General features: G+C 48.5%; 1 protein-coding gene across 1 annotated transcript in view; it reads right to left on the reverse strand.

The window, feature by feature from the left end:
* The window catches only part of LOC127395133 (LIM homeobox transcription factor 1-alpha-like), a 30,125-nt gene that overhangs the window by 3,859 nt on the left and 12,571 nt on the right, over window positions 1-13,695 (reverse strand). The window contains exon 3 of the mRNA XM_051641605.1: window positions 787-1,019. Coding sequence (XP_051497565.1) covers window positions 787-1,019 — 233 coding nt within the window. The remainder of the gene's footprint in view (window positions 1-786; window positions 1,020-13,695) is intronic.

Consider the following 13,695-nt stretch of genomic DNA (forward strand, 5'->3'; position numbering starts at 1 on the left):
AAGAGGGAAGGAGGAAAAGCTCAGGGTTGAGGAGGACCTGCTGGAGAGCAGCTCTGGGGGCAAGGATCTCAGGGTTCTGGGGGACAACAGGGTGACCATGAGGTGAAAACAGGCCCTGGTGGCCAAGAAGGTCCATGGAATCCTGGGGGGCACCAAGGAGAGTGTGGGCAGGAGGGCAGGGAGGTTCTGCCCCTCTGGTCAGGGCCCATCTGGAGAAGTGGGTCCAGGTCTGGGCTCCCCAGGAGGACAAGGAGCTGCTGGAGAGGGGACAGCAAAGGCCACCAAGGGGCTGAGGGGACTGGAGCATCTGGCCCGTGAGGAAAGGCTGAGGGAGCTGGGGCTGCTGAGCTGGAGAGGAGGAGCCTGAGGGGGGGTCTCCTCAAGGCTGCTCCAGATCTGCAGGGGGGTCAGGAGGGTGGGAGCAGGCTCTTCTCAGCAGTGTCCAGGGCCAGGACAAGGGGCCATGGGCAGCAGCTGGAACATGGGAAGTTCCAGCTCCCCAGGAGGAGGAACTTGTTGCCTGGGAGGGTGGCAGAGCCCTGGGCCAGGCTGCCCAGACAGGCTGTGGAGCCTCCTGCTCTGGAGACATTCCCAACCCAGCTGGTTCCTGTGGGATCTGCTGGAGGTGCCCCTGCTCTCCAGGGGTTGGCACTGGCTGATCTTTCAGGAACCCTTCCCACCCTGATGACTCTACCTCCACCCTCTGAATCCTCCCCTACAATAAATTAACAACCGGGTACCTGCCCTCTACAAGGTCCCCCTTGGTTCTCCACCCTCAGCTCTCACCAGACTCGGTGGGTGCTGGGCTGATGGAGCTCAGCATCTCCTTCTCCTTCTCGTAGTCACTTCGGCAGAGCAGCTGCCCCTCCTTGAGGACAAACTCATCTCCTCGCTGCAGGCGCCGCTCACACTCGCAGCAGGAGAAGCACTGGACGTGGTAGACGTTCTCCAGGACCCTCATGATCAGCTCAGAGGGAGCAATGGCCTTGAGGCAGCTGCTGCACTTGGTCTGGAACAGCCTGCAAAGAAGGTCCTGGTGGTTAAACACAGAATGGCTGAGTTGTTCTGGTTGGAGAAGACTTCCAAGGTCTGCCAGGCGAAACGTAACTCAACTCTACCAACCATAACCCAACTCTTACCAACCCTAACCTAACTTTACAAACCATTAACCCAACTCTACCCACCATAACCCAGCTCTACCAACCATAACCTAACTCTACCAACCATTAACCTGACACTACTGAATATATCCCAACTCTACCAACCATTAACCCAAGCCTACCAACCATAACCCAACTCTACCAACCCTTAACCCAAGCCTACCAACCATAACCCAAGTCTACCAACCATTAACCCAAGTCTACCAACCATAACCCAACTCTATCAGTCATCAAACCATTTCTACCAACCCTTAATCCGGCTCTACCACCCATTAACTCAACTCTACCAACCATAACCCAACTCTACCAACCACCAGCCCAATGCTTGCAGAGATGAGGCACCCATAACCAACCCTGGAAATGTCCAAGGGCAGGTTGGATGGGGCTTGGAGCAGCCTGGGCTGGTGGGAGGTGGCCCTGCCCATGGTGGGGTTGGATCTAGATGAGCTTTGAAGTCCCTTCCCACCTAAACCAGTCTGGGATTCTGGGATAACCACCCCCAAACCCTTCCCACCCCATAACTACCTTGGGGAACCTTCCAGTGCCTGAAGGGGCTCCAGGAAAGCTGGGGAGGGACTTTGGCCAAGGGCAGGAGGGATGGGACCAGGGGGGATGGCTTGAAACTGGCAGAGGGAGCTGGAGGTTGGACACGAGGAGGAACTTCTTGGCTGGGAGGGTGGGGAGAGCCTGGGCCAGGGAAGTTGTGGCTGCCCCATCCCTGGAAGTGTCCAAGGGCAGGTTGGATGGGGCTTGGAGCCACCTGTGCTGCTGGGAGGTGGCCCTGCCCATGGTGGGGGTTGGATCTAGATGCTCTTTAAGGTCCCTTCCCACCTAAACCAGATCCTGGGATAACCACCCCCCAAACCCTTCCCACCCCATAACTTGGATCTCGATGCTTTTTCAGGTCCCTCCAACCCCTTCCATGATTCTTTGACCCTTCCAGGAGCCTCCCCAGGAGCTCAAAGCCTGCTTGCCCCCCAAGAGGCAGGGGGGGGGGAGCCTGGTTGTGCCCCACACGATGTCCAGAGATAGAAATAAACCCCCAGGCCTGGAGCAGGTGGTTCTGATGAAGTAATTTGGGATCTAAACAAAAGTGAAGCGGCGGCGGCCGCCGCTTGACGGCTCCTGCTGAGCCACTTGACAAGAGAAAGTAATAAAATGGGGATTAATTAGATTGTTGTTTAAACACGTGGGATCTTCCCCACCAGCAGGGAACTCATAAACTGGGATTGAGAACAAGACTGGGTTAATCCTCCCGGCAAACTTTGGGGAACAGGATGAAGAGGTTTTCCAAGGGTGGGCTCATCCCTTCCAAATACCAGCCCGGATTTACGCGGCGCGGCGGCTTTTCCGAGGGTCCGGGATGTTCTGATTGGAATGGGGTGGGATTTTTGGTCTCCTTTGTGTGAGGGGCTTCACCCCCGTGTCCCTCCCTGCCTTGTGTCCCTCTTTGTCCTTCCCTCTTGGAAAAGGAAGAATGAAACGAGGGGTGGAAAAAAGCTGGGAGGAACCAGCAGGGTTTTTTCACCTCTCAGGGGGGGCTTCGTGAAGGAGGAAATTGGGAGAGTGTTCCAGGCACAGCCCCAGGCCACAGCCAGGTGCAATCCCAGGCCACAGCCAGGTGTAATTCCAGGCCACAGCCAGGCCCAATCCCAGTCCACATCCAGGTGCAATCCCAGTCCACATCCAGGCACAGTCCCAGGCCATATCCAGGTGCAATCCCAGTCCAAATCCAGGTGCAATCCCAGTCCAAATCCAGGCCCAATCCCAGTCCACATCCAGGCGTAATCCCAGGACACATCCAGGTGCAATCCCAGTCCAAATCCAGGCCCAATCCCAGTCCAAATCCAGGCACAATCCCAGTCCACATCCAGGTGCAATCCCAGTCCAAATCCAGGCCCAATTCCAGTCCAAATCCAGGTGCAATCCCAGTCCAATCCAGGTGCAATCCCAGTCCACATCCAGGTGTAATCCCAGGCCACATCAAGGTGCAATCCCAGTCCAAGTCCAGGCACAATCCCAGTCCACATCCAGGCACAGTCCCAGGCCAAATCTGGGCTGAGTCCAACTCTGTCCCTGGCCAAAAGTCACAATCCTTCTGTTCGAGCAGAAGTGAAGGAGTAAAAAGAGTTAAAAGGAATGAAAAAGGATGAAGAAGATCCAGGGATGAGCTGGTGGGAGATCTCGGTGGCCTGGGATGAGTCAGGAGGATGAGCAAGAAAAACCAGGAGAAGAATCAACACAAATGGACTTGTTAAAGCTCCTGGATTTAATGCCCAACTGGAAGAGAACGGTGGTGGTGTCATCTGAGCCCATGTCCATCCCAGCCTGGAGGATCCTTCCCAGGAAGAGGTTGGCCAGGGAGGGAGGAAGAGGAAGCTGGAGGTTGGACACGAGGAGGAAATTCTTGGCTGGGAGGGTGGGGAGAGCCTGGGCCAGGGAAGTTGTGGCTGCCCCATCCCTGGAAGTGTCCAAGGGCAGGTTGGATGGGGCTTGGAGCAACCTGGGCTGCTGGGAGGTGGCCCTGCCCGTGGTGGGGGTTGGATCTAGATGATCATTAAGGTTCTTCCAGCCCAAATCAGTCTGGGATTCTGGGATAACTGCCCCCTTAAACCTTCCCCATCCCGTAACTCCCTTGATCTCCCAGTGCCTGAGAAGATCCTACAAGAAAGCTGGGGAGGGACTTTGGCCAAGGGCAGGAGGGATGGGACCAGGGGGGATGGCTTGAAACTGGCAGAGGGAGCTGGAGGTTGGACACGAGGAGGAAATTCTTGGCTGGGAGGGTGGGGAGAGCCTGGGCCAGGGAAGCTGTGGCTGCCCCATCCCTGGAAGTGTCCAAGGGCAGGTTGGATGGGGCTTGGAGCCACCTGGGCTGCTGGGAGGTGGCCCTGCCCATGGTTGGGGTTGGATCTAGGTGAGCTTTGAGGTCCCTCCAAGCCATCCCACAACTCCATGATCTATCCAAGCTGGGAGAAGAACCCAACCACCATCCAGGCCCGGAGCCGCTTCCTCCCGCTGCCGCTGAACGAGTCGTTTAGCGCCGTTGATTCCCAGGTCTTGTCATCTGCCCAATTCCCACCGCCGGGCCCTTCCTTTTTGTCCTCCCCTCCCACCCATCAGGTGAGGGAAGAAGCTCCGTGGCTGCCGAATAACTCGATCAAGCTTTTGGCATCACAAGGCCCCAGATGAAGCTCCCTCCACCCTCCCCCCCCCCAGACAAATCCGTTCCGCTTGGTGCTAATTGAAGAAAACATCTCGAGCTCATAAACGGGGTGTCAGGTCGGATTACGGGAAATTAAAATTCTCAGCCCCCTCCGACACCAGGAATTCCTAAAGAGGCTGGTTTTAATATTGCCTGAATCCGTTTAAGTCCAGGTAATATCGTTTGGGTTGCCATGGGAACCAAAGAGAGCCGGGTTGGCTGGTGGTGGTGGGTTCCGAGGAGGTTGTGGGGGGCTCCAAGAGGCTCCTCCTGAAAGGGACTGGGCTGAAAAATGGGGTAGATCCCAAGTTCGGCAGGAAAAAGGGATAATTAGGGACAGGAGTGACCTGAGGAGGTGGAGGTTGAAGTTGAAGGTGAGGAGGAACTTGTTGCCTGGGAGGGTGGCAGAGCCCTGGGCCAGGCTGCCCAGAGAGGCTGTGGAGTCTCCTGCTCTGGAGACATTCCCAGCCCAGCTGGTTCCTGTGGGATCTGCTGGAGGTGACCCTGCTCTCCAGGGGGTTGGATTGATGGTCTCCAGAGCTCCCTGCCCACCCTGACAACTCCTTGACTCAAAGGGTAATGGAGATGGGGAAGGAGCTGGAGGACAAGGAGAAGGGGCTGGAGAAGATGGAGAAGGGGCTGGAGAACATGGAGAAGGGGCTGGAGGACAAGGACAAGGGGGTGGAGGACATGGAGAAGGGGCTGGAGAACAAGGAGAAGCATCTGGAGAACAAAAGAGCCCTGGGCCAGGCTGCCCAGAGAGGCTGTGGAGTCTCCTGCTCTGGAGACATTCCCAACCCAGCTGGTTCCTGTGGGATCTGCTGGAGGTGCCCCTGCTCTCCAGGGGGTTGGATGGGTGGTCTCCACAGCTCCCTTCCCAACCCACCACCCTGTTTGTCTCCCTCTGTGTTCCCCAAGGTGGGTCCTTCTGTCATGGAGAAGGTCACCAGCTGCCACTTGCCTGGGACAACCCTCTTGGGGTTGGTGGGACCGTTGAGGGAGCAGAAGGTTGAGGGAGCTGGGGCTGCTGAGCTGGAGAGGAGGAGCCTGAGGGGGGGTCTCCTCAAGGCTGCTCCAGATCTGCAGGGGGGTCAGGAGGGTGGGAGCAGGCTCTTCTCAGCAGTGTCCAGGGCCAGGACAAGGGGCCATGGGCAGCAGCTGGAACATGGGAAGTTCCAGCTCCCCAGGAGGAGGAACTTGTTGCCTGTGGCAGAGATTGACCTTGATCCTTGGTTGAAGGAGAAGGGGAAGAGACCCAGGGTCTCTTATTCCATCCCACAAGAGCCTTTTCCCCCCCAAAACCAGCTATTTTTTCCCCAATTCATCCATGATTCCCCAAAATTCATCCATTATTTCCTCCCAGTTCATCCATTATTCCCAAATTTCATCCATGATTCCCCAAATGCAGCCATAAAATAACATCAAAAAATAAACCCTAAACCAAATAAAGTGAATTAAATGAAATTAATTCTATTAAATTAAAGTATAAAATAAAGGAAGATTTAAAAAAATATAGAATATGAAAAAAATCCAATAAACTACAACATAAAAACAAAAGAAAAAGAAAAAGAAAAAGCCTTAGAAAACAAAAAACGATATAAAAAAACCCAACCAAATATATAGAAATAATATATAAAACCCAAAAAATATAAAAGAAAAAATATATAAAAATCCAAAGAAAAAATCTGAGAAAATATTAAAAAGGAAAAATTTTAAAACAAAAATAGAAAAAACAACAACATCAAAAACAAATATATAAAGAACAACTCAAAAGAATATTAAAAAACCCTAAAATATGAAAAAAAACAACATAAAAAAACATAAAAAGAACATAAAACCCCCTCAAAAATATAACCCCCAAAAATATATAAAAAGGAAAAAATATAAAGGGAAAAATATAAAAAGACCAAGAAATATAAAAACATATTTTAAAAAGAAATAGAAAAATTAAATACAATTTAAAAATAGAAGCCCCAAAATATATTTGGAAAACAAATGTAAAAAAAAAATAACACGGAAAAAAACCCCAAACAAAAATGTGGAAACAAAACAAATTTAAAACAAAAAAATGTAAAAAAAAGTAAAAACCCAAAAATGTAAAAAAAAAAAACACGAAAAAAAAAAAATTAAAAACCAACAAAACAAAAAATGTAAAAACAAACAACATTACAAAAAGCAAAATAGTTTAAAACCAAATCTTAAAAAACCCAACAAAAAACCCCCAAAAAATTGAAATAAAAGAAAACAATAAAATCAGATCAATAAGTTAAATCAAATCAAACCAAAAAAGAAAAAAAATAAAATAAAGTAAAAGAAAAAGAATAAAATAAAGATCTAAGATAAAAACATGAAATAAAAATATAAAATAAAAACATAACATATGAAATTTAATAAAAATATAAAATAAAAATATAAAATGAAATCAGATAAAAAGATCAAATAAAAATATAAAATGAAATGAAATAAAAACATAAAATAAAATATAAAATGAAGTGAAATAAATAGATAAAATAAAAGTGTAAAATGAAATAAAATAAAAACAAAATTTAAATATAAAATGAAATGACATAAAAAAAATAAAAATAAAATGAAATGAAATAAAAACAAAATAAAAACATAAAATGAAATTAAATGAAAAGAGAAAATAAAAAGATAAAATGAAATAAATTAATAAAATAAAATAAAATATAAATATAAATATAAATATATAAATAAACATAAATATAAATATAAATAAATATAAATATAAAATATATATATAAAATGAAATAAAAATATAAAATTAAAATATGAAAAGAAAGGAAATAAATTAATAAAATAATAAAAATATGAAATGAAATATAAGAAAACGAAATTAAAACAATAAAAGAAAAATAAAAGAAAAACAAGAACATAACATAATAAAAATACAAAATACAATAAAATAAGATAAAAGAAGATAAAATAAGATAATATAAATCCCACCAAAATATTCTAAGCCACCAAAAAGCACATTAAAGATGAAACAACCCCCAGATCCTGCCCCGAAGAGGTTAAACCCCCCCGGCTCAACCCCCCGTCCCACCGGCTCCGTTATTACATTTCCCAGCCCTGGCTCCTTTATTAAAATCTCCCACAATCCACAGGGGTTCCAGTCGCTGCTCAGAGCTCCAAAAAATAATAAATTGGGGTGTTGTGTGTTTTTTTTTAAATAGGTATTTTTTTAATATACATTTTTTTCATTCTTCCCCCTCTTCTTTTCTGTGAGGACTGAGGGGCTGGAGGGGCCTGAGGTGACGGGATGGAGCTACTGACTCAAATCCTGAGGGAAAAGGGGGCTCTGGAATAATGAAAACACCCCCCAAATTATCCCCTTTCCACATTCCAAAGTTAATCCATGAAAAAAGAGGGTTTTTTGGTGAAAAACAGGTCCCAAAAATTAGTGTTTTCCCTTTTTCTGCACCTACAAGTTGGGCTGTGGGGCCTGAGGTGAAGGGATGAAGCTACTGGCTCAAATCCTGAGGGAAAAGGGGGCTCTGGAATCAACAAACCCACCAAAAATTGTCCCCTTTCCACATTCCAAAGTTAATACATGAAAAAAGAGCTTTTTTTGGTGAAAAACAGGTCCCAAAATTTACTGTTTTTCCTCTTTCTGCACCTGCAGGTTGGGCTGTGGGGCCTGAGGTGAGGGAGGATGGGGGAGATGCAGCTACTGGCTCAAATCCTGAGGGAAAAAGGGGCTCTGGAAGCACGAAAACCCCCAAAAATTGTCCCTTTTCCACATTCCAAAGTTAATCCATTAAAAAAGAGGGTTTTTTGGTGAAAAACAGGTCCCAAAAATTAGTGTTTTCCCTTTTTCTGCACCTACAGATTGGGCTGTGGGGCCTGAGGTGAGGGAGGATGAGGGGATGGAGCTACTGGGTCAATTCCTGAGGGAAAAAGGGGCTCTGGAATAACGAAAACACCCCCCAAATTGTTCCCTTTCCACATTCCAAAGTTAATCCATGAAAAAAGAGCTTTTTTTGGTGAAAAACAGGTCCCAAAAATTAGTGTTTTCCCTCTTTCTGCACCTACATGTTGGGCTGTGGGGCCTGAGGTGAAGGGATGAAGCTACTGGCTCAAATCCTGAGGGAAAAGGGGGCTCTGGAATCAACAAACCCATCAAAAATTGTCCCCTTTCCACTTTCCAAAGTTAATACATGAAAAAAGAGCTTTTTTTGGTGAAAAAACAGGTCCCAAAATTTACTGTTTTCCCTCTTTCTGCACCTACAGATTGGGCTGTGGGGCCTGAGGTGAGGGAGGATGGGGGAGATGAGCTACTGCCTCAAATCCTGAGGGAAAAGGGGGCTCTGGAAGCATGAAAACCCTCCCAGATTGTCCCCTTTCCACATTCCAAAGTTATTCCATGAAAAAAGAGCTTATTGGTGAAAAACAGGTCCCAAAAATTAGTGTTTTCCCTCTTTCTGCACCTACAGATTGGGCTGTGGGGCCTGAGGTGAGGGAGGATGAGGGGATGGAGCTACTGGGTCAATTCCTGAGGGAAAAAGGAGCTCTGGAATAACGAAAACACCCCCCAAATTGTTCCCTTTCCACATTCCAAAGTTAATCCATGAAAAAAGAGCTTTTTTTGGTGAAAAACAGGTCCCAAAATTTACTGTTTTCCCTCTTTCTGCACCTGCAGGTTGGGCCGTGGGGCCTGAGGTGAGGGAGGATGGGGGAGATGCAGCTACTGCCTCAAATCCTGAGGGAAAAAGGGGCTCTGGAAGCACGAAAACCCCCCAAAATTGTCCCTTTTCCACATTCCAAAGTTATTCTGTGAAAAAAGAGCTTATTGGTGAAAAACAGGTCCCAAAAATTAGTGTTTTCCCTCTCTCTGCACCTGCAGGTTGGGCTGTGGGGCCTGAGGTGAGGATGGATTTACTGGCTCAAATAGCTTCACCCTCTGCTTTTTGCCATCATTTTCCCTTCCCAGCGCAGCAATTTGATGTCTGGGACTCAAACACACTCCGAGGAAGCTCCAATCCTTGGTTTTCTAAAAAAATGGGAACCACATCACTTCTTTATAGGGATTTCTTGGGAACTTTCTGGCCCTCTTCACCGAGACAGCACCTTCCTGCCCTCCCAGGGATGGGAACCAGCCCCTCCTTTTCTCCTTCCTCATTTTCCCCTTTTCCACTAAAGACACAACCCCAAAACTCCCTCCAGGTTGTTGGGAATGATCAAATCCAGTTTATTTCCCTGGGGGTTTTGAAAGGATATTCTGGAAGCTGCCAGGAAGAAGGGGGAAGCCTCTGGGCTAGAGGAGGTGGATCCAGCCCTGGCAAGAGCTTCACCCTCTGCTTTTTGCCATCATTTTCCCTTCCCAGCGCAGCAATTTGATGTCTGGGACTCAAACACACTCCGAGGAAGCTCCAATCCTTGGTTTTCTAAAAAAATGGGAACCACATCACTTCTTTATAGGGATTTCTTGGGAACTTTCTGGCCCTCTTCACCGAGACAGCACCTTCCTGCCCTCCCAGGGATGGGAACCAGCCCCTCCTTTTCTCCTTCCTCATTTTCCCCTTTTCCACTAAAGACACAACCCCAAAACTCCCTCCAGGTTGTTGGGAATGATCAAATCCAGTTTATTTCCCTGGGGCTTTTGAAAGGATCTTCTGGAAGCTGCCAGGAAGAAGGGGGAAGCCTCTGGGCTAGAGGAGGTGGATCCAGCCCTGGCAAGAGCTTCACCCTCTGCTTTTTGCCATCATTTTCCCTTCCCAGCGCAGCAATTTGATGTCTGGGACTCAAACACACTCCGAGGAAGCTCCAATCCTTGGTTTTCTAAAAAAATGGGAACCACATCACTTCTTTATAGGGATTTATTGGGAACTTTCTGGCCCTCTTCACCGAGACAGCACCTTCCTGCCCTCCCAGGGATGGGAACCAGCCCCTCCTTTTCTCCTTCCTCATTTTCCCCTAAAGACACAACCCCGAAAACTCCCTCCAGTTTATTGGGAATGATCAATTCCCATTGATTTTTGGTCCTGCCTGGCTCTGGAAAGCCTCTCCATTAGTATGCCCAGCAGGAGAAGCTTTCCTTCCCTCAGTAGCTAGGGGTGATATTACCCATCCTGATAGTTATCCCGACTCAATATCCTGTTTCTCCCTTTCTCATTTCCTGTTTTGCAGCTTTCAATGCTGCTCTTGTCACAGCCAGGGAGAGGGGGGAAAAAAAAATAGGGAAGAAGGGGGGGTGGGAATGCAGGGAAAAAGGGAGACAGCAGGACAGTGTGTTTGCAGGGGAGAGGGGGGGGAAGGTAGAAAGGCTGCAGACACTTTTATTACAGATTTAATAATGACAAAAGAACATCATTAAACATTCATTAGAATTATTTAATTAAATTTTACTTTGGGGGCGGGGGTGGGGGGGGGGGGGCTGGGGGGAAAGAGAGGTTAGATATGATGTAAAGGAGCAATATTGATGGAGAGAGGAGCGAGCTGGGGAGATGGGATTTAAATTAAACCCTCAGCGCTTTCCTGCTCCTGTTGGCAGGGAGGGAGGAGGATTTGGTGGCACTGGGGACAATCTAGTGGTACTGGGGGCAATCTGGGAGTACTGGGGACAATCCAGGAGCACTGGGGACAATTCAGGAGCACTGGGGATGATTCAGAAGAACTGGGGACAATCCAGGAGCACTGGGGAGAATTTAGTGGTACTGGGGACAATCTAGTGGCACTGGGGACAGTCCAGTGGCACTGGGGATGATCCAGAAGAACTGGGGACAATCCAGGAGCACTGGGAACCATCTAGTGGCACTGGGGACAGTCCAGAAGAACTGGGGACAGTCCAAGAGCACTGAGGACAGTCCAGGAGCACTGGGGACAGTCCAGAAGAACTGGGGACAGTCCAGGAACACTGGGGACAACCCAGTGGAACTGGGGACAATCTAGTGGCACTGGGGACAGTCCAGTGGCACTGGGGATGATCCAGAAGAACTGGGGACAATCCAGGAACACTGGGGACAGTCCAGAAGAACTGGGGACAATCCTGGAACACTGGGGACAACCCAGTGGCACTGGGGACAATCCAGGAGCACTGGGGACAATCTAGTGGCACTGGGGACAATCCAGGAGCACTGGGAACAGCCCAGAAGAACACTGGGGGACAATCCAGGAGCACTGGGAACAGTCTAAGAACACTGGGGACAACTCAGTGGCACTGGGAACAATTGAGGAGCACTGGGGACAATCCAGAAGAACTGGGGACAGTCCAGGAGCACTGGGGACAATCTAGTGGCACTGGGGACAACCCAGGAGCACTGAGCAGGGCTGCACCTGCCCCCAGGAATGAGATTCCCTTCCATCCCACCCCACCACCATGTCTGGAACCAACATCCCCGGGGATAAAAACACCTCCAGAGGTGAAGAACCTTCCATGGCCTTGTCTTGACCTTCTCCCTGGGTTTGTCCTCCCACCCCAGTGTGTGTGTGTAGAGGGGGGAGAAGTTGAGTGAGTGACCACAGGGTTGGTTCCTGGTTGTCTTGTTGGGCCTCAACTAGGACAATATAAACTGGCCTTAACGAGGGGTTAATTACACCCCAATAAACCATCAGCTCCTCCAGAGGGACCCAGATTTTAGAGCTCTCTGGGTTTTTTGGTGAAACTCTGCAAGTTTTGGGGCTGTCCCACCAGAGAAACCTGCCCCTTCAACCCTCCCCTGAGGGAAATCTCCTCATCCAGGTTGATTTGGGAGGGAATTAATGGGAATAAAGAGAAATTAAAAGGTTTTTTTGAGGGGAAAAATAAGGAAAAAACCACAAAAAACAAGATCAAACCCCAGGGGTCAAGTCACCACAAATGAATTAAATTCAATGATTTGGGCTTAATATATAAAATATAAGAAAATATTTAGGAATAGATATATATAAAAGCAGATTATTCATTAAATTTGTGCCATTTTGTTGCTTGCTTTTTTTTAACAGCCTGAACTTCTTTCTGCCTGAATTTTGGCACCAACAAAAGCACCTCCAAGGAAATCAGGAATTTGGGATCCTGCTCCAATATCACCAAGGTATGGAACCCCCCCCCCAAAAACCAAACCAAAAAAAACCCCTTTTGAGTGGAAAAAAAAAAAGTGTGAAGCTGCCACCAGGCTCGTTAGGATCAAGTCTAATTAACCAGGTCTCCAGCTAATTGCATGAAGCAGATGATGGATCTGGTTGATCATTCAATTTGTACAGGAGGAAAGAAGGAATCAGGTTGTTCCTGGGGTAGCAACAGGGCTGGAAGAAGATCTGGAGATGATCCCTGAGCATGAAAGAGAAGGAGGGTTGGGAAGGAGAAGGTGGGAAGATACTTTGGGAAGAGGAAAGGAGCAGTTTAACCTCTTCTTGGGTGGGTTTTGTGGACTGTCAAGGACTTTGAACCAGCCCGTTCCTGGTCCTCATCCTGCTTCATTCCCTTGGTTGTAGGAAATGGGGTGAGCAGGGGTGAAAAGAGGGGACAGGTTGGGAAAACTCCTGGTTTTCCAGGGGATTGTGTGACACTGGCAAGGCTCCAGATGCCACCTCCGTGGCTGGTTCCAAGGCTTTCTTCTCCAAGAAGGAACCAGAGGTGGAAGAAGCTGGGTGAGAGATCCCAAAGAGTCACCTTGGAGGGTTCAAAGAAGCTCAGGGGTGAAAAACAGGGAATATGAGGATCCAGGGACTTCTGGGCTTCCTCAATCCCTGGGATCTTCAGAAATCTCCACCTCTTGGGTGAGATGAATCTCCCAAGAGAAGAACAAGGTCTCCTTGCTCCAGAAATTGCCCCAAATGGGAGAATTCTGCTTGTTTTTGAGGATCAGGGCAGGGTGGGAACAGGTCCTGCTGCTCCCAGCTCCTGGCACCGCTGGAATGTTTGGATCTGGGACCTTCTCCTTCACTCTGGTGGTCCCCGGGTCTGGAGTGATGTTGCCTCCAGAAGGAGGAGTTTGGTGCAACCTCCAACCCCTTTGGTGCCTTCAAACCCACCCACCTGCATCTCAGGGTTTTTCCTGGTGGGTTCCAAGCACTGGGAAAGCCAGTGGAGCAACGTGGTGGCAAAGGAGCTGCAGGTGGCAACCAGACCACCACCCCCTCCCAGCTTCCTGCAAGGGACAAGACCTGGCAAGTGGAAGAAGACTTGAGAAGAAAGGTTGGAGAGGTGCTCCAGGCATGGAGAAGGACGTGGAGATGCTGGGATGAGGACAGGATTGGAAGAGAGAGCTCCAACCCTGCTCCTGGCCTGCTCACCAGGGATCCTGAAGATCATCTAGATCCAACCCCACCATGGGCAGGGCCACCTCCCAGCAGCCCAGGTGGCTCCAAGCCCCATCCAACCTGCCCTGGGACACT

The sequence above is a fragment of the Apus apus genome, chromosome 29 (genome assembly GCF_020740795.1).
Source record: "Apus apus isolate bApuApu2 chromosome 29, bApuApu2.pri.cur, whole genome shotgun sequence".
In the NCBI taxonomy this organism is placed as follows: domain Eukaryota; kingdom Metazoa; phylum Chordata; class Aves; order Apodiformes; family Apodidae; genus Apus; species Apus apus.